This window comes from Psammomys obesus, unplaced genomic scaffold, assembly GCF_907164565.1.
Source record: "Psammomys obesus unplaced genomic scaffold, mPsaObe1.curated_primary_1811, whole genome shotgun sequence".
NCBI lineage: Eukaryota > Metazoa > Chordata > Mammalia > Rodentia > Muridae > Psammomys > Psammomys obesus.
Window position 1 is genome coordinate 23,358,598 of NW_026596117.1, and position 21,202 is coordinate 23,379,799.

The following is a 21,202-nucleotide window of genomic DNA, read 5'->3' on the forward strand; positions in this document are numbered from 1 at the left end:
TGTTTTGCATGTCTGGGGACTGTTATCACATAAAATATTGTATTAACAGGCTGTAATGGGAGGCTTTGCTATAGTTTGTATATTTTTGTATCTATTTTAAAATTAATTTTGGAAATAATACCATATTTGTACATAATTCCTACTGACCATTTTCATCCTCAGCCCTCTCTCACCACCTACCACCTCCCTGTCCACCTCCCTTTCTTCCCTACAAATGTCTTTCTCATATTCATGGTTTTTTTTTTCCCCTGCTGTTCTGTCTTGTGAATGTGTTAACCCAGGGCCATCTGCGTTACCAGGATTTGGAGCTATCTGTTGGGGTTTGGTAGACTCAACATTTGGTGCACAGCTGAAGATCATGGTTTCCTCTCTCCCAGAACCTATGCACAGCTAATAGCCATCAGGGGAAGCCTCCTGTGGGTCCTCATCTAGTCTTGTGGATTCACAACTGAAATGAGTGTGTCTAGCTGAGAGGACAGGATTTTCAAACCTTTTGCCCTATCTTCTGCCTCTCACATGCTTCCTGACCTCCACCTTCCACAATGTCCCCTGGATCTTTGAGCAGGCAGTTCTCAATCATTGCTTATTCTAGAAATCTTTGGCAGCCAGGAATCTTTGCATCCATCAACCTTTACTTCAAAGAGAGGCTTCTTTGATAAAGAGAGCAGCTTTCATGAAGAAGTACAGTCAACACAGGCACTTAGAATGCAGTTCATTATAGTTAAATGGCAATAGAAAGTTCTTCTCTTGAGCCCATGATTTCCTCAGTCAGGCTGTTAGCTGCAGTTACAGTAGAAGGAATGGGTTCCGTCCTGTGGGGTGGCCTTCGAGTCTAATCAGAAGGCAACTGGCTCCCTCTGCAGCTGTTGTGCCACTATTTTGAAGGTTGGCTTATCTTGCTCAGCATGTTGATGGGGTTCATTGGTGCCAATACCTCTCGAGCAGTCTGCCCAGCTCCTCCCAGCACTTTACAAGCTACCCAGCAGGGAGAAAGTTGCCAGTCATTTTCCTCTTGTTTTCTCAGCATCTTAACAACTGAGGTAGAGTAAGATCATACCCTCTGTCTGGTGGACAACCAAGAGGACTGGCAAATGCCTACATTGTTTTGGGGGCTTCTGTGACCAACTCCTGACCAATTCCTATGCGGGTCTCCCACACGATTCTGGTAAAGAGACAAATAGAAGAAATTCCATTGAAAATGAAAAAAGATTACGCATTTTGATTCAGAAATGTTCAAGTGACTTCCCTAGAAGGCAATACTGATCAATCAATATTGATCATGCAGTTCCTGCACACGCCACAGCAAGGGTGCACAGATGTCTACCCTGAAGATTCAGAAGCCACCAGGGGCCTTACTGGTAGTCACATTACGCTTCCAAAAGGTCAGAGCTTACTTAAGTTCTTGGGGGAAAGAGGTATAATCTTTTGATTTACATGGATGTGCATTCCTGGAAAATTCAGTAACTGAGCCAAAATCCTACTCATGTTATTCTTTCCCAAGTTGCCAGAGCCAATATTTTTCTCTATCCTTTAGAAGCATTTGGCTCCATCTTGGTCCTGTTCCACAGATTCTGATTGTCTCTTTGTTATTTTCTGGATAAGTTGAAATTTCATTTTATTTCTGTGGTTAGTTTGGTCAACCTGATACACATGTAGACACATCTGAGAAAAAGAAGTCAAAACCGAGGAATTACCTCCAACAGATTGTCATTTGGGCATGGCATGTCTGTGGACATTTTTTTAAACTAATGATTTATGTGGGAGAACCCAGCCTACTATGGGCAGGGACATGCCTGGGCAGATGCTCCTTCATGGCCCAAGAAATCTAATGAGCAACCCATGAAGAGCAGAGCAATAAGCAGTATTCTCCCATGGTGTCTGCTCTGTTCTTGCTTCAAGATTCCTGCCCGAGTTCCTGCCCTGGCTCTGCCTGGTGATGGACTCTGACGTAGAAATGTGAGCCACGTAAATGCTTTCTCCCAAAGCTGTTTGCTCAGAGTGTTTGTCACAGCCCCATGAAGCAAACATGGAGATTTCTCCCCAGTTAGCATGGCTAAAAGCAAACGGAAAGGAGATGGGGAAGGAGGACCCTAACTCACCCTTAGCAGGATTTCAATGGTGCAGCCACTCTGGAAAAGCACTGTGGAAAACCCTCCAAAAGCTGAAAATAAACTATGGTATGACACAGCTATAGCACTCCTTTGGCATATGCCCAAAGGACTCAACAGCATCCTCCACAAATACTTGTTTAGCTGTGTTCTTGCTGCTCTGCTCACATTAGCTAGGAAATGGAAACAGCCTAAATGTACCACAGCTGATGACGGGAGAGTGAAAACATGCTGCATATACACTATGGGATACTGGTCATCTGTCTGAACATTTATCACACACACACACACACATATTTATGAACATTCACGCACACACATGCACACATCTAACAACAATTACTGGAGAAGAGGCCATGAAACTGAAAGAAAGCAAGTACAGGTACACAGGACGGTTTGGAGGGAGGGAAGAGAAGTGGCAAACGATGTAATCACAATCTCAAACAGTTCACGGATTTCAAGATCAGAAGACTGTGATGTTCACCGATTCCCAAGCCATCTGGCATGTACAGCACTCAAAGTCTTAGCTTGTGCCGTCAGAGCCTTGCCTGTGGCTCACCCACTTATAAGTGAAGAATGGCTTTAAAATTAAATGAATGAACAGTGAATTCAATTATGGTATCATCATTATTGTGCTCCCAGTTTTCTGCTTGCTTCATGTGTTGCCAGCCTTCCTCTCATCTTTCTATTCTAGAAACATCTGGCTGGCTTCCTTTTTGGTTGTAGTGGAAAACTTGTCTCATGGTAAATGAACTTATGCATTTAACTTTGTTGTTAAGAGAGACACATTACTTGCTTCTCTGGTCTCAAGTTACGGATTTTCTTCTGATTCTTCTTTGTGTTTGAGTTCTACAGGTAATTTCTTTCAAATTTGTAAGAAGTAGTTCTTTGACTTAGTCCCTTTCTTCCATTCCCAATTTTTCTAGAGTTGTCTAGATTCTGAATAGCAATGTATTTTGATAAGTTATTACTTTTTACTATAAATATTGCCTTTGCCATAATTTTGTTTTTACAGCCAATTGTTCAACATATTTCCATATAATTTGAAAAAAATTAAAATGTTGTGCGTGTGAGTGTTGGTGTGTGCATGCTGTGGCCACACGTGGAAGTCAAAAGACAGCTCTCAGGAGTCGGTTCTCACCTCATCCCTTGTTTTGAGGCAGGGTCTCTCCTGTGTCTGTGGTTTTCATGTGTATTCCACACTAGATGATCTCAGAATCTGTGCCTCCTCCTCCAGTATCCACACCTCAACACACACAGCATGTACTGGATTATGGATGAGTGACCCCACATACGGCTTCTTAAAGAAGGATTTATTTTTAGCTATGTGTAGGGGTGTTTCTGTGTGGGAACATACAGAATGTGGGTGTGAAGAAGGTGCCCTGGAGCTGGTTTAGGCATTGGAAATCCACCTGACATGGGTCCTCTACATGGGCAGGACACACTCTGAACTTCTCTCCAGCTCTTGCTTACAGCTTTTTAATGTGGGTTTCAAAGCTGGACTCAGCTCGTCAGAGATGTATCAATCTCCCTGGCCCTGGGCTTTCTCTATGTTCAAGTGCAATTAATAATCACAACTGACATACTACTGTTACCACAGCGTAAAGGCTCAAGCAGCGAGGCTCAAGAAATGTTTGGTCAGCCTTTTAACTTCTATTGCAAGTGACTGATAAAGTGCAGCTCTTCAATCCCCATTCAGAAAGGCAAAGAGGACGGACATCAGAAGAGGCAGAAAACAGGAAACAGGACAGGAGCCTATCACAGAGGGCCTCTGAAAGGCTCTACCCTGCAGGGTATCAGTGCAGATGCTGAGACTTATAGCCAAACTTTGGGCAGAGTGCAGGGAATCTTACCAAAGAAGGGGGAGATAGTAAGACCTGGAGAGGACAGGAGCTCCACAAGGAGAGCAACAGAACCAAAAAATCTGGGCCCAGGAGTCTTTTCTGAGACTGATACTCCAATCAAGGACCATTCATGGAGATAACCTAATAACCCCTGCTCAGATGTAGCCCATGACAGTTCAGTGTCCAAGTGTGTTCCCTAGTAAGGGGACAGGAACTGTCTCTGACCTGAACTGATTGACCTGCTCTTTGATCACCTCCCCCTGAGTGGGGAGCAGCCCTACCAGGCTACAAGGGAAGATAATGCAGCCACTCCTGATGAGACCTGAGAGGCTAGGATCAGAAGGAAGGGGAGGAGGACCTCCCCCATCAGTGGACTTGGGGAGGGACGTGGGTAGAGAAGGGAAGGGAGGGGAGGAGGGAAGGGGCTACAGCTGGGTTACAAAGTGAATAAACTATAATTAATAAAAGATAAAATAAAATCAGAAATTAATTTTTAAAATAAACGTAAACCTTGAAGTTTAATCCTCATCCACCTTGTGGAAGGGAAAAATATTACAAAGATAAGTGAAATCCAAATGGATTCGCTTGTTTTGGCTCACCCCCTCCCTGAAGTTCCAGGGAATTTTCAAGTCCAATAATGTGCCAACAGAGGCGTGTGACAGCTGACCTTGAGGCCAGCCTGCACTGCTTGTGGATCGATTCTGGCTGGCGGTGCTGTCAGCAGCAGGACCCCAGTAAGGGCCCAGCCCACTGCCATGCCGTTTTACTTACCTTGGAGACTGAGCGGTGCTGCGGATGTCCCAGATAGGAAGAATGGGGGTGTGGGTGTGGGTGTGGCCTAACACTTGTGTACAGGTGTTTAACTCAGGTGTTTCTCCCAGCTTAGAGCAGGAGGGGCAATGGAACAGGTCAATTCCCATTGATCACGAGGGGCTATTATGATTGATTTAAACCAACTTTAACCTGTCAGTGTACCCAGGCTGACCAACAGGACAAGTGCACAGTCTGTAACAGACACTCTGGAGTCCTCTGGTGACACCTACTCTGAAGAGTCGCTTGCTCACAGAATATATAAACCCAGGCCCATCTGATCATGGCAACAGTAACTGAGAAAAACGGGTGTAAACTGCGCATGCTTATGAAGACAAACACGTTTCTAACAACTGAGGCAAGGCCAGGGTTGCTTAGTTGCCCCAAAGACCAGAAGACAGTTTGCTTTCCTTGGCCCAGATGACAAGTTCTGCTTGTGTAAGTGGAGCTAGAGGAGAATGAAGCTTTCTGACTCCGGATGGGGAAAAGGAGCCAGAGGTGAGAACGGGTGATCCCAGCGCCCTGGTCCGGATGCCCCATCTCGCTGTGCTTTGCACATCTTTAAGCTGCTGCTTACAGACCAAGACCTGCGAATCCCGTCTGTCCAGTAATCTTGACGAGGGCATTATTTGAAGAGAAATACAATGTTTAATTTTAGGCATGGAAAGATCAAATAAATTACATCATACTGAAGGATGGAATTCGCTCCGCCATGGAAAAAGCAACACAGGGTAGAACAATTACAGCGTACTCAAGTGCTAAGCAACTTCCAAGTAGATGTACTGTTTGAAGATACTTTATTAAGATAAAAACTTTCCATTACAGTTATCTATAAATCCATTATAGGCCAAAGGAAAATAAATACATTCTGTATCTTTAGGGACATTTTTTACTCCACAGTTTTGTAAATCTGACTTTACATGTTTGCTCATTTTGAGTTACTACAGTATAGGTACACACTCTATGACTGCATAGTACCAGAACGTCAGCCTCGTTGATGCCAAGTTTCCATAATACTTCGTAAAACCATGGCTATTGTTTCCATTTTATCTCTTTACTTTCAGACTGTTCTTAGCCGGGAGAAGAGTGGAAGAGAAGAACAGCATTCCACACTCGGTTCAATTTTAAACGTGCAGACAAACATGGAAGCACTGCTTTTCTCTCTAATCCTGGCTGGCCCTCCATCGCAGGGACAGGCTGCTGAAGGCTAGGAGCAAAGTGCTCTTCTGCTTGGTGGTGAGCGTGCCGAAGTCCCAGAGCATAGAGCAAGGCCTGATGCTGCAGGTGTCAGCAGCCTTTTCCTGGCCTGGCTTATTACATTTTAATCCAACCTCTTTGTAAGCATCATAAACACCACAGGTCAGGCTGCATGCCACCTGATTTCTTAAACTGTTTTTATTTCCATTATTATTATTATTATTATTTTTAAAAGAAGGATGGTTCGGCTGTGGTCTAAAAGGTATAGGCATTTATATTTTCATAACATCCCATCCCCTATACAGACTCAAAATTTTTACTGTACTATATAAGCTCTACCCCAAACTAAAGAACACAGACAACAATCACCAGATAAAGGAAAACAGTCAATGAAGATATCTGAGTAATGACCAGAGGATACCTGTGCATCTGCAGAATGTCCTATGCTGGCATACGCCTCTTGTCATTCCTGGTACAGAATCTTGCTTTACAGGAAGTGGAAGCATTTCCCAAAGGACAGAACATTCCACCCAAACCAACTCTTTTAAGACCTGTGTTTCTAGACAGGCCGCACAGGCCACTGGCTTCAGAACAGGAACCCGGTAGCCTTTCCATCTGTGTTTAAGCAGCATAGCTCTAATTAATAAACACAAAACCTGCGTGGATGGTGCTCATTATTTCAGTGAACTTCAACTGTTGGACTTGAACACATACCAGGGTCACTAGAGCATTTTTTGTTTCTGCTTCTCACAGAAATTTGACATGTCTTAAGGAAAGCTTGCCATGGACACTGGCAAACAGCAGCAAACATGTGATATGTGTGTGGGCCTATCTGCCAAAAGGTCCAATATTTACATGGAATGTTGACCTTGCTTATAAAACTATTATTTTAAATTATCATATATTTACAGTTTATTTTATGAATAGCCTTATTTGACAATTAAAAAATATGCCTTTCAAATATCTCACAAATATATAAAATTTCCCTACATTTTATTCTTCTTTAAACATGACACTTAAACTCTTTACAAAGCAACAAAAATAATTTTTTATGAATAATTTTTATATGAAAGTCATATAGGTGATGATCTTTCTACTGGCTAAACTGCACTGCTCACGGGACTGGCAGGAGTGTGTTCTCTGACGGAACTGTGACATTTGCAGTACTGTGAATTATTCACTTGCTGGAGACCTAAAGCATCAAAGAAAGAGGGATGCCATCTGAATATGTAAATATCCATCTTCCTTCAGAAAGGGTTGCGGTGGGATCTGCCAGTGTGGATAGTGTTGGTGACAAAACATCTAACACAGTATAAGGTTTCTAAAACACACTTTAGCACAATTTAAGTGTGTGGTGGTTGCACAAATAAGAAACATAGTCACTTTCCCCTCAACTGTTCTCGCGCATGCGCATTGCGTGTCTTAGAGCACTTACCTCATTTTTATAATTTAAAAACTGCAAAGCAAGGGAAGAAAACTTCCTGCTTCCAGAAACGTTTTCTGAAGAGTAACAGATTAAAACAGGGGGTACTCTGTGGTCACCTTTTGCCCTAAGACACCACCATTTTTTTTCTGAAAACCATGAGGAAAGGATTTTATACTACATCTATAGTATTATTTAAGTCTATTTCCTAGCCTGATGCAGTGGCGTGTACTCATATTTGGGACGCTGAGGCAGAAGAAGGCCGTGTTTGAGGCCAATATAGACAGCACAGTGATACCCTCACCTTAAAAAAAAAATCAGATTTTCCCTTATAGAGAGCCTGCAATGTCACACATACGCACTCACAAGGATTTCCTAAGCGATGATATGAGCTACTTCCTCATGGGAAAATTTGAGTTCCTACTTAGTTTTAAAGTGCGCACACTAAGAACACATTTTGTACAGGAGCTCAAAGAGGACAGTGCTATTTCTAGCTGGGTTAATTCGGGGAAGCTCAAGGCTGCTACCAGCATGCTTTCAAGTGCAAGCATGCAAGGAGAAGGGCTGTGAGCACACGCGGGAGCAGGTGGCACACGGACACCAGAGACAGAACCAGATTAAAGACAACCAGGAAATTCAAAGGTTTGCTAAGAATACAGCAGTGTGGAGATTGTGACTTTAGACTGTACAGTTATGTGCTTCAAATAAGGCTGTAAATATATAAACAAAACCAGCATTGATTGTATGAAGATTTTCTATGACAGTGATACAGAGCATTAAAAAAAATCATAGCCAAAACATGAAAGCTGACCAAACTATGGACTCTGTAAAAACAGAACTGAAGGCATTTTCCTAAGTTATGAATGTAACCAGCTCACTGGGACCCAGTGGGTATCAGTCTCTAGCTTGTCAAATGTTGTTTTTAGTTCATTAAATGCCACAGTAAGATCATCATTCACTATGACTTTGTCAAAAAGATGGCCATACTGATTTTCCATTATCTGTGCTGATTTAATCATTTCTTGAAAGTCTTCTTCCTATAAAAACAAGTATTAACAAATTAAGTAACCAGGTGAGTGCACCATTTCACATCAATGGAAACTTCCTACAGTGACTTTACCTAAAGCTGTGATGCGTTCAGACTTTAAAGCAAGTCAAAAACAAAATCACTTTTACTATCACTGCTTTTCTAGAGGCTTTTAACTGTTAATGCCAGTGCTAGCTGACCTCCCTTCAGGGTCACCGTAACTCACCATTACATGAAAACATCACTATCACCGTACATACCAAGGTTGTTTCTGCCCCTGAGGCTCTGGCTCGTGCCAGTATTACGCTTATCACAAGAAATAATTTATAACACGACTACTTTCTCAACGTTGAAAGCACTGCAGAACAATAAGTCAAATGCCCCTTCCATGGTCTAGAAAAAGTGTTTGAAAAGCCTGTGGGGCACATTTTTCTTTTCTTTTCTTTTTTAAATGCCAGGAGCTATTTTAGTTAGGTACAAAACTTATGACCATATATTAAAAAATATAAGCTGCATTCTCAGAACATGCCATCATTTACAAATTATGTTTACTGAGAGATACGTCAGTACTAGTCAACAATTTAAAGTAACTAGCACCACGTGACAGCATTTGCCCCTCAAGGACAATTGTCACCATTTTAGAACAAAGAGCAAACACCCGTAATCAAAAGTGAGATCCATGCTTTGTAACTCAACAGTTCACAGATTAATACAGACCAAATTAAAGAGGGGCTAAGCCGATGAAAGAAAAAAAAAAAGGTTAACTATTTGTTGTTTTTTTGATTCAAAGATAGAATTTGAGGAGAATGAAAACAAAAACAATGAAAGACTTGCCAGGAGCTAGTGATAGCCCAGCCTGACTCTATTCTAAGATTAGAAGCCATCTCATTAGAAGGTCAAAATAAGTTCATTCCTGTTCTCTGTAAAACTTAAATTTGACCAGGCCTTGACCCACTTTCTGGAATTTGACACGTTCCATACCCAATATCCTGACCTCCATTTAAAAATGTTCTGCCAGGTTCTTATGTGACCAGAATTCCTCTGGAAATCCCCTAACCCTTGAAAGGCTCCTAGTCTTTCAGGTTTTTTGGTTTGTTTGTTTGTTTGTTTGTTTGTTTGCTACAAAAACCCCACCTTCTCCTACGTTCCATGCTATATTCTCAAACCTAGCTGTAGGGAGATAACCCTGTCTGACACAAAAATAAAGCTTGAATAATTTGACCAAAGAATTCTGGTAATGGTCTTTACTCTCCTTCTGTGGGATTAACATCAGGAGACAGCCATAAACATCTGAAGCCATAGCACCCATGGCACTTGTAGGAAATATGAGTATCATTAGGAAACAGTATTAGCTTCCTGATTCTATGACCCAAATGGCGCTTATTTTTACTGTACTAAAGTGTAAAATACAAGACAACAAAGCAAATTATTACAGTTTTTGTTGATATTATTAATGATAAATAGAAACTGATTTAGAGACTTTAAGTTTAAAAAAAGGTTAATCAAATATAAAAAGTAAGCAGTCTCATATAAATGACTGGCTTAGAAAAAAAATCAGCATGCATGCACAATACCATATTTTGTTGTTGTTGCTTTTTCTTGTTTTGTTTGGTGGCATTGGAAATAAACCCAGAGCTCTGTGCATGGTGGGAAGCCCTAAAATACAGTGGCTCTACTACTGTTGTAGTTATGGGTTTGAGACAGAGTCTTGCTTTGTGGATATGTTGGTTTCAAATGTGCCAGACAGAGGAGAATGGCCTCTACTTCTCAATTCTCATACCCCTGCATCTTGAGTGCTCCGGGGTTACAGGGGAGCATTACCATATTCAGCTCTACAAAGTAGTGCTGAGTCAATTTAATATGAACATCAATTCATAGAAGCAACAAGAACTTCCAATGCCATTGTTCAAACTGCACAGACCAAAACACACCTAAGTCTTGAGAGTTCTGTATCACTTCATCTGTAGCAGTTTCCCTAAGTACTATGTATGAACGAGCATTTAGGTGCTATTTACATGGTGGCTAAAATCTTGACACCCACCGTGAAGGGCTTTGCAGTCCCTTGGTCATCTCTGCTTGAAATAATCTTTGCATTTTTCCTTGTCTCTCTCAATCGCTCTATGGATGGAGGTTTTATAAATATCACATAGGGTTTGAACTCCAGTGTCCTTAAATGTTTTACTGTCTGCAAGAGAGAAAAGGGTTTTTTTTTTTTCATATTTCCTTATAATCTCATGCATTCTAGATTTTCTAAGGAGAAAATGTCTTAAATCATTCTTTAAGCAAGCTTATTATTCAATCAGTTCTTGGTAATGAAGGTGACAATCTCACTGAAAAAAAAATACCGCAACTTTCAATCGAAACATTTTAAAATTAACCATCACTAATGTGGAACACGGTAGCTAAAAACATCAGAAAACTAGGTTCTAGATCAAGCTTCCAAAAGCTATGATGACTGGTAACTTTCTGTCTGTAAGCTGTCCCATCTCTTCCACAGTCTCTGTTAGAAGCCTGAAGGTATATTCTGCGTAGCCTCTGCTCTCCACGAGGTTTGCCAGGACCACCTCACCCCTCCTCACCCCTCCTCACCCCATCTCACCCCTCCACCCCATCAAGTGTCTTGCTCTGTGTTCTCTGGAGGCAGGTCCTGCTATGCAGCCCAGGCTCTTGGCTCAGTTTCCTGAGTGCTGGATTATAGGTGTATACCAACTGACCCATTTTCTTTTGTGTATTCTTCTCTCATGAGATACACTCTGACCAGTTTCCCCTCCCTTTCTCCCCCAGTCCCTCCCCACCACACATATACCTCCGCTCTCCCTCAGATCCACCCCTCCCCCATTTCCCTTCACAGAGACATCAACCAAACAAGGTATAACAGGTTATAGTAAGACTAGGCACAAACCAGCATATCAAGGCTGGGCAGCATATTATTAAAAGCAACCCAGTAGGAGAAAAAGGGTCCCAAGAGCAGGCAAAGAGTCAGAGACATCTCACTCCCATTGTTAGGAGTCCCACAAGAACACCAAGCTACATATATACAGAGTGTCTGCTACAGGCCCCAGCACGCTCCATGATTGCTGACCCAGTCTCTGTGAGCTCACGTGAGCCCTGCTTAGTTGATCCTGTGGGCCATATTCCCTGGTGTCATCCACCCCTCTGGCTCCTACGCTTCACACCAGGGCTTTTAAGTGTTGACTTCTGAAGACTGAACTGTAGTCAAGAAAAACTGATAGAAGGGTCAGAACTGAGAGATATTATTGATCCCAGCAAGAGGGCCTCTCCAGAGCTGAATTTTTCCCAAGTGCCACTGTGAGGTTATGGAGATGGGCTCCCTGTATTAAAGAGAGAGAGAGAGAGAGAGAGAGAGGGGGGGGGTAGTGGGGATGGGGGAGGGGAAGGCAGGGGTGGGAAAGTACAGAGGTGGAGGTGAAATGCAGTCACTGAGTTTGGGAGTGGCAAGGTTCGTACACAGGCAGGGAGTTCAAAACAAGCAGGGTTGCCCCACTCCTTCCTGGTGCCTGGACAGGAGACAGGCTCCACATCGATGCTAAGGATCCTGTGGTTCCACCTTCTCCATCCCTGAGAGGTGTGGAAGTCCTTTATGATTGGGAGGCTAAGCAGCCCAGAGCACCACCATCACAGAAGGAGAATGTGTGACCTCAGGAGGACTAGCGTAATGCTAGGCTTGGGTACCAATCAGATGACAGGTAGTTTGATACAGCAATTGAATGTTTCCACCCATTGGCCCTCTCAATTGGTTTGAAGTGCCCATAAGCATTCCGTGGGTGGTATACAAGGTCTCCTGTGGGAGACATTATTAAACAGTGCTTCATAGCTCTGCTGGGATTTAAATGTCTTCTCTGTGTCCAAGACCAAAATTAGAGAAAGAGAACCAAGCCCTAAAATTTAGCCTGTTGCCAGACTATAAACACCAAGAATAAGACATAACACGAAACACGTTATGTATGCAACAGTGTACTATATTATTAAAAGATCCTAACAGCCAGGGGACTTGAGTGAAAACAAGAGACAGAAACTCTGACCCTGGGGCTTCTTCTCCTCTTTCTCGCTAATAACATTATGCCTTTCTTCTCCACCCAAAACGCCTCAACCTACATTTAAATGAACAGATGTCATACGAAGTTCATCCTGGGGTTCCTCGGGAACACACAGGGAATGGCGTAACGTTTTGTTTACTTACATGGGGCTGGACATCCAGCAGACAGACTTTGTTCTTCGCCAGGACAGAGCGGACTGAGTCTATGCTTGTGCCGTAGTAGTTGTTTTTATATTCACCATATTCAATGAACCTGTAGATAATCAGACACGAACCTGAGTGGTTGTGAGTGTGAAATAAGCGGGTGGCAAGTTCTACTTTGTAGGCAAAAGATATTTTTGCTGAACAAATGACTTTTTTTTTCCCCTGTATTTAATAAAATAAACAGAGCCAAGCATTTCAACAAACGTCAATTTAAAAAAAATCTTCTACATTTTCAAATCAGTAACACTTGCTTGTATTACACTTAAGCCCAAAAAAGTACTTTAGTTCAGTGGAGTGCTAATGTTTTCCATCACCCCTTTCAGAACTAATGCAATGCAATAAAACAGCGCATAAGCCAAACAATAGAAACTACTGGAATTTCACTGCACATACAGAGCAACAGAGCTGAGCACTGCAGCCACGGGAGCTGGGGTGGCTAATGGAACCAGGGCAGCGATTATGTGCTATAAAAACACAGTCACAGGGCCAAATCGAAGAAAGCATTTTGATGTTTCAATAAAATCCCGCAGTACGGCGTTAAACACGCCCTGCTTCTGACGCCCTCAAGTAGCCACACCTCAGCAGTGGAAAACTGGGCAGGGTGGAGTAGGAGCTAGCTGGAGCAGACAACGGAGTGCACTTTACTCCAATGTGGAGAAGTGCCTATGCAAGACTGAGGTATGTATGAAAAAGACTACAGTGCGCACAGATCACATACCTCGCCATTAATTTTAAAAATAGTCATATCCAAGTTACATGTTGAGATTCAATTACTGAACTGGAAAAAAGTCACGGAAGCACACGGGGAAGCTACCCTCATGCTAAACCTGTGGTTTGAACTGAACAGAAGTACTAAAAAAAAATATGGCATGAACATCAGTAATTGTGAAGTGAGCTGCCACTTTTTAAGGGTTTCAAGTGTTACTCTAATAAGTGAAACGCATTTCAAATGGAAGAGAACCTGAGGCTGTCTGAAACCAGATATACAGGCACCAGTCTAAAACAACAGTAACAGAGTAAATTCTGTTACACAGTTTTCACATACTTGTTATTTTGTACGTCTGTCTCAAACAAATGTTTGGAAATAAAAATATATTCCACACCATCACTCTCTTGGCTTCTTCTTGCTCTAGTGGTATCTGCAATTACATAGAAAAAAAAAAGATGAGAAAGGTCTAATTCAGTTACCTTAACATATTAAAAGGAAATCAAGGACATTAAGTCAGTTTCCTACACAAGATTTAAAAACACACCGGAAAAAAAAAAAAGTAGCTGCTAAAATACAGTGGAGTAGAAATTCATACTCTCCCACTGTTGTTACAATGTTAAGACTGAACATTCCATCATGGGTCTGGGCCTTCCTTATACCTCTGAAGAATCTTTAGTACAACTGATACATAAAAGTACTCATAAGTGTAGAGTTTTACCCAGTCCCCAGGAAAACACTCCCCACCTCATTTGCTTGTTATATGATCTACTGATCTCTCTTTGCTGAAGTGAGCATACTGCTCACTAGTGGAAGGTAAAGCGTTCCTACACAGCGTACAGCAGGCACCTTCAGCATTCTGTTTCACCAAATGAAATAACCACCATGTGTTATTCACCACTCTGGCCAAGTCACCAGCAACAGCATCTAGGATTCAGCCTGCAACCTTTTGACGATGTTGCCTACTTATTTTTGAGTGAATCATAAAGGGACAGAAAACATAGGTACAAAACAGAATGCTTTCCAATGTAGACACCACCTGACACCCTACAGCAGCCTAGCCTTCCTGCTCTTACAATCAAAACCCCCAGACCCCTGACAGTTACCTGAGCACCTTGAAAAGAGACAAAACAAGCTAGGTATGGTGGTGAGCACCTTTAATCCCAGCAGCCAGGAGGCAGAGGCAGGTGGATCTCTGTGAGTCCAAGGCCAGCCTGGTCTACAAAGTGAGTCCCAAGATGACCAATGCTACACAGAGAAACCCTGTCTTGAAAAATCAAAACAAAACAAATACACAAAACAGGCAAGGTTTTTCTTAGAAGGTATAACATACTGGTAACAAGATGGGCTAGATTCCTGCAGATAGGGAAAACAGCTATGATGCAACCACTCACGAAGGTTATGCTGAAAACACACTGGGCTTAAAGGAAATGTTAGGGTTAAAAGAGTTAGGTGGGGAACGTCAAGGAAGAGAAACAAGCCGGACAGTAGCTGGTGTGAGGCATCCATGCTGAGCAGCTGAGAGAAAGGACAGGGCAAGGTCAGCGTTGGCAGCAGCTGGCTGGCTGACTCCCGTGAAGCCCTGGGGAATGAACACAGGCTATTGTTGACCTCTCGCACCCTCGTGCTTCTGACGAAGCTAAATGTAAATGGCTGAACTGTGGAGAAGGATGGCTGCCACTAAAGGAGGTTCCACCTGCTGCAGAGAAGAGACCACCCCAGACCACCCAATAGATAAGGAGCAATGTGTCAGATAGTTAAGAATGACTCAGGCCACAGCTATTGTCTCCCCATGGCGAAATACAAGCTGGACACATGAGTGTGGAGAGCAAGGGCAGTCTGACAGCTGCAAGGCTGACAGTGGCAGTTCACTATGATGCGTATAGGTAGCACAGGTAGTCAAGATCAGCAGCTAACAAGGCAGAAGTCAGGCGTGGGGCACGGGGTGGGTGTGGGCTGGGGCATGGGTGAGCAGCATGTAGCAAAGCCTGATCATCAGCCTGGCTGGACTAGGGGAGCACACGGGCCCTCCACAGGCTTACACTCAATATGTTCAAAGAATTAACCGAGCTTGTCAGTCTCTGGTTCCTGCCACAGTACTATGAAAAGCAGCTCCTGGGTTTTTCCTGCCTTGGAACTCCTTGGATGCATGGGCATTGCTTTCATTTTTCCTTAATCTTTCTAAGCAAAGGCTGCTTTCACATCACTTAGTCCCATTTGTCTGTGTCTTTCATCCTCACTGGGCTGAGGCAGCAAACTTGAGAGCCGCCATCCCAGTTAACTTTGGGAGACCCTTGAGTTCCAGCACCCGAATCCCTGAGCAGGAGGATCTGGATTAAAGAAGGCCATGTCATTGCAAAACAAAAACCAAAACACTCAGCAAAACCAAGAGCGTGAGTGAGCATGAGTAAGGAGTGTAGAGAGCGCATAGAAAGGAACACATTAAGTCTCTTTAGAAACCAACACTGGTCTGAGAATAACTTTTGCTCAGATTCAAACCAAAAGAATTTAAGAAGTGAGTATGAGTATGAAACCCAGATCTCAGTCTAACCTCTGAATAATGAGGTCTCTCGGTCTCTCTCTCTCTCTCTTTCTCTTTCTCTCTCTCTCTCTCTCTCTCTCTCTCTCTCACACACACACACACACACACACACACACACACACACAGGAAAGGCTTGGAGAACTCAACTGAGATGTGTGCCATGCACACAAGTCTCGTTCTCTTCTCTGAACCAGGGCATACGGAACCCACAGTACACACGAATTAATGGAACTTAGGGTCTAAATGTAACATAGCTGAGAATATGCTAGAATGAAATGTATCAACAGTCTCCAGAATTTACATCAAAAAAACCAGCACTAAGTATTCACAATATAAAAAATGCAACCCAAGACTATACAACATGAGAAACAAGAAAACATTACCAGTTCTCAAGAGAAAAGATAACAGATCACGTTAGAATGTCACAGACTTTAAAGCACCTACTGTAACTATGCTTCAGGAAAGAAAACACATCTGAACTGGATTGAAACTATGAAGATTTACCATAGAAACGGGAACTATGAATGGGTAAGTAGAATTTTACAACTAAAAAGATGCAACATGGACAGAAACAAAACTCTAAAAGGCTCAGTAGTGTAAGAGGTAAAAAAAAAAAAAAAAAAAAGTCAGCAAGCTGGAAGGCAGGGCAGTAAAATTCACAGAATCTGAACAAAGAAGAGGGAAAAACATGAGAAGGCATAAACGGAAGGCCAGGGCTCTACGAACAGATACCGAAATGTCTATGACATGCAGAAAGGGGTCGCTAAGCACAAAAACAAGCTGAGGACGGTCAACAAGTAGTCCTGGGAAGAAATAAGGACCCCAAATTTGTAAAAATGTGGGGAAAAGGCACAAACTCACAGCACTGCAAAAGTGCATCAAATCCCACAACAGTTTTTTTTTTTTTTTTGGATTAGTAAATCGCAGGGGGCGGTAAGAAGCCTTGCAAGCATCTAGAGCATGGCTAATATTCACAGAGACTAAGAACTGCAGCTACCGCAGGTTTCTTTTTATAAATCACTAAAACATGAAATAACAGGTTTTTTTTTTTTCTTTTATCCATGGGGGAGGGCCCAGCCCATGGTGGGCGGTGCCATCTCTGGACTGGTGGTTTTGGGTGTTATAAGAAAGTAGGAGGAAGGGAGGGATTGGAAAGGGAGGAGGGAGGGAACTAGATGGGGGATACAAAGTAAATAAAGTATAATTAAAAATAAAAAAAATAATGAGAAAAATAAATACATATGCATATGGACAGGTGAAAATAAGGAACATATGTATATATATATTATATATTATATATAAACACACATAAAAAAAAAAGAAAGCAGGCTGAGCAAGCCATGATGAGCAAGCCAGTGAGCAGTACTCTCCATGGCCTCTGTGTCAGCTCCTGCCATTTCTGCCTCCAGGTACCAGCCCAGCTTGAGTTCCTGTCCTGACTTCCTTCAATGGTTAACATTTTTATATAACTGAAAGAAAAGCATCACCAACCAAATTATCTTTCAGGAAAAAAAGGGTAGAGTGGAGACCCTCTCTGGTAAAACAAACTAGTGCTCATCTGCAGACTGTTCTAAAGAAAAAGACATTTCCATATAAAAGAAGTGAGGAGGAAATCTACATCTTCAGGAATAAAGTGGTACCAGTCAAACAAACATCTCAGAATACTTTTTTCTACTTCCCAATTCAATATACCTGCTTTAACCTCGACTGTCACTACTTGGGAGCTGTCGGCTTTGTTTCCTTAGACAGGGTCCCCCCTGAACCTGGAGCCTGCCAAGTAGGGCTGGGCTGGCAAGCCAGTGAGCTCCAGGGACCCGCCTGCCTCTGCCTCCCTGTCGCAGGGAGTAGAAACACACACCACCACGCGTGGCTTTTTACATTATGTTGTGGTGAAAGAAGCAGCCCCCCCCCCCCGCCTTCAAGATGAACACTTTCCTGGTGTAGACATCGCCCCAACCCCAGTCTGGAAATTTCTGAAGCTGTTAAAGCCTGTGGTCTGGCCATCCCCCTACTTGCTTGGTCAAGGGAAGCAAAAACCTATGTCTTATCAAATTCTTGTCCATAAGGTTCGCTGTAATTGCTGTATTTGTTAATAGTCAAAAGTGGGGCGGCAGAGGAACCTCCATACCCCAGGCGAGCACACAGACAGGCTGCAGTACTTCCCTGTTAATGCTGATGTTTGACCCTGGGACTGTGGCTGCATTGCAAACTCAGGCTGAAATGAAACAAACACTGAACTGTGTAATTCAACATAAAGTGCTGGGGATCAGACGGAGTCCACAGGGACGGGCGCAGAGCAGCACTTGACAGAGTGGGGAGAAAGCCCAGCACAGCATGGGCATTTCTGAGGTGGAAATCCTCATTATGCCTATGATAATGCTTACAACATGCGCAGAGAGGCTAAAACAGACCTAAGTCCATGTCACATATTTCAATTGCATCTTTTAATAACATTCAACAGAAAACTGTGAGCCAGGAAAAGTAACAATGTTTAAAAAAACCAAAAAGTACTTATGTATTGTGTGGGGCACACACCATGGTGTGCACGTGGAGGTCAAAGGACAACTTCCTGAAGTTGTTTTTCTCCACCCACCACTTAGGTCCTCCAGCTCGAAAGCAGGCTCCTTTACCGCTAAGTTATCATGCCAGTCCCCCAAAAAATGAAATTTTAAGGCCAAATATCTGGAGTTATGTCCCACATCCTAATTCCCTTTACCAAGCCAGCAAACATATTCTAATCCAAAGGTCACTCAACAGTCTCTCACTCCTCCCCACGGAGGATCAAGAACTAGCGCTGCCCTTCATGGAATGCCACGATCTTTCCAAAAGCAGGATTAAGGACTGATAAATTTTATCCCATCATGAGAACTAGCAATACTTTTCAGAGTAGGAAAATATTTTGTTGGTTGTGTATTGTATGACACATGTTCAAAAGCAGAAACAATATTTAAATGAGTACTTTTTCCGCTTTGGAAATGGGGCTAAACTCATTTATTAATTATTTTTGTTGTTGATATTTGCTGGCGTTCCTTTTCCCAAAAGTTAGATAAAACAAACAAACAAACAAACAAAAAAACCAACAACATTGAAAGTAAAAACTGAGAGTCTTCTCTGCATTAATTTGCTGGCAATAAAGAAAATACTGTGCTTGCCCAACTCTGTGAGCTTTATACCATGACCAAGCACGTACAGCACACACTTTGAGGATCGCTGCCCTAACATACAGAGGCCTCTCCAGCATGCTGGGCCTTTCAGAAGTACACCAGCTAAGTGAATAAGACACCAGGACAGCTCTCAAGAGTTAGCCATAGCCCCTGTCCCTTTGCTGCAAAAAAAAATTCCTATCTAAGTAGAAGCGACGAACTCGGTAACAAAGAACAATGCTAAAGGAGTCCTCAAGGTGCCTTTGAGAAGATTGCAAGGGTTGTCACGTTCTAGCAAAAGTCAAGTGATGCATCCTTTAGACAGCCAAGTCTTCTAGAACACAGACAGTTTGACCTCTGTGAAGAACACGGACAGTTTGACCTCTGAGAAAACACCACATGGGAAACCTCATGAAAAGGAGGTGGGTTGGAAGATGAAAGGTGATAAAAGCCAAGCTAAGGATTTGGAATCCATAGATCCAAATGCTGAAGATGTAACATTCTCTTTTGGACCTGTCTCCTTCTGATACAGTGAGAAGAGATGTAAGCTTTAAAAGGAGCACAGGTTAAAATGCACGACTGGAAACACCAAGGAAGGTCAATAAGGGAGCCTGTGGCTGGATAGGAGAAGCCAAGCTGAGCTGCTATGAGGAGGGACAGGATGTGGGGAAACAGGAACATTCGTATCATCAGGTCCACTCCCTCCATCTTCCCCTGAGGAGCACACACAAGTCACCACTGGCCTGTGCATCTCTGCTTACAATGCAGCTAATTATGACAAATTAAACCAAGTAAAAGCAACTTCTAAGAATCTCCCATTTATCCCAGAAAGGACACAATCTCAGACCACCTTGTAGACAGAGAGCTAAACACAAGCAACCAAGAACATCAGTGGCTATCACTGTGCTAAGATTTGACTCCCCACAGACAGTAAAGGAAAATGGCCCAGGCCAAAACGACAAGCTGCATGTAAACATGAGAAGAAAGCATCGTCTAACTAATGTGCAGAAGACCTGTCAAAGGCAGAAACCAGCGATGCCTGCAAGGTCAGTGGGCTGTACTGCTGGCAGGGGCTACTGGCCAGCAGATGGCCAAAGCCAGAGCTAATAAACGTATCTCCGAGTTGGGCAAGGAGCCCAAGTACATCATGGTATCCCCTCATTGGGTTGGGTCAAGGGAATAAGCATGGTGGGTGGGGCTTGGCCCATGACAAGCTCAGAGAATTAAGCAATCTAACAGGAGTAACCCAAGTCCTGTCCATTTTCTGCTGTAAGCCCAATGAAAGACTCTAGGTGAGAAGCTCAATGGTTGTTCCTTTCTGTGACCTCCCTCTACTCTCTGGAGTTCCTCCTACATAACTCATAAAAACAAAGAAAACCCATGTTCTCACTTTCTCTTAATTCTCCTTTAAAATAATTGGTTTTCACTTTGCTTACTTTCATGTGTCTGTGTCTTTAGTAACAGTGACAATGAACTCAAGAGCCACCGACTCAGGCTGTCTTCCAGTGACTACTGAGTGTCTGCTACCCTAGTGCCTCAGACCACGTGCACCTATGCAAGAACGCCAGCACTCTCAAGGACCTGCATCTCTCTTCCTCAGCATCTCTTTGTGGAATCCCTTCGCAGCATAGGCAGCTGCAGCCTGTTATCTCCCTGCATTCTAGCCTCCAGGATGCAAACAAGCCATCATTTACCTATCTACTTACTACTGGTGGCATCTGGGTAGCTTTCAGCTTGAGCCACGTATGAAGACTATTTCTAAGCCTATCAGAGCACAGGTTGACCACACACACATTTCCACTGGATGTGAAATTAAATTTGTGGCTCCTATGGTATTTGTGCAGTTTTACAGTACTTACTTTTCTAAAGTATTAACTTGAGCTCACATCAATGCACGGAAGTTACACATCTCCACACCTGTTAATATACACTGATTCTAACGGACATTTAATGTATGTTTCAGAAAAGAACATTACAGAAGCATGTATCAAACAGAGCACTACTATGATCAAAACTGAAAGCTTTCTCTAAAATTCCAGGGCCTGCCCAAACTATTTTGCAAAGCAATACAATCTCAAATCACAAAATTCACCTTCAAATATATTCTTGAATTGGCTAGAACACTGAGCTGGTGCTCAGTG

At 42.9% G+C, this 21,202-nt stretch overlaps 1 protein-coding gene across 2 annotated transcripts in view; it reads right to left on the reverse strand.

Moving 5' to 3' along the window:
- Nucleotides 1-5,543: 5,543 nt before the first annotated feature.
- Nucleotides 5,544-21,202, reverse strand: part of Mpp7 (MAGUK p55 scaffold protein 7) — a 179,149-nt gene continuing 163,490 nt past the window's right edge. For both annotated transcript variants that reach the window (XM_055629393.1, XM_055629392.1), the window contains 4 exons: nt 13,716-13,809; nt 12,611-12,719; nt 10,451-10,594; nt 5,544-8,419 (listed from right to left, as the gene is read on the reverse strand). In XM_055629393.1, the coding sequence (XP_055485368.1) occupies nt 8,240-8,419; nt 10,451-10,594; nt 12,611-12,719; nt 13,716-13,809 (527 nt within the window). In that variant the 3' untranslated portion in view covers nt 5,544-8,239. The remainder of the gene's footprint in view (nt 8,420-10,450; nt 10,595-12,610; nt 12,720-13,715; nt 13,810-21,202) is intronic.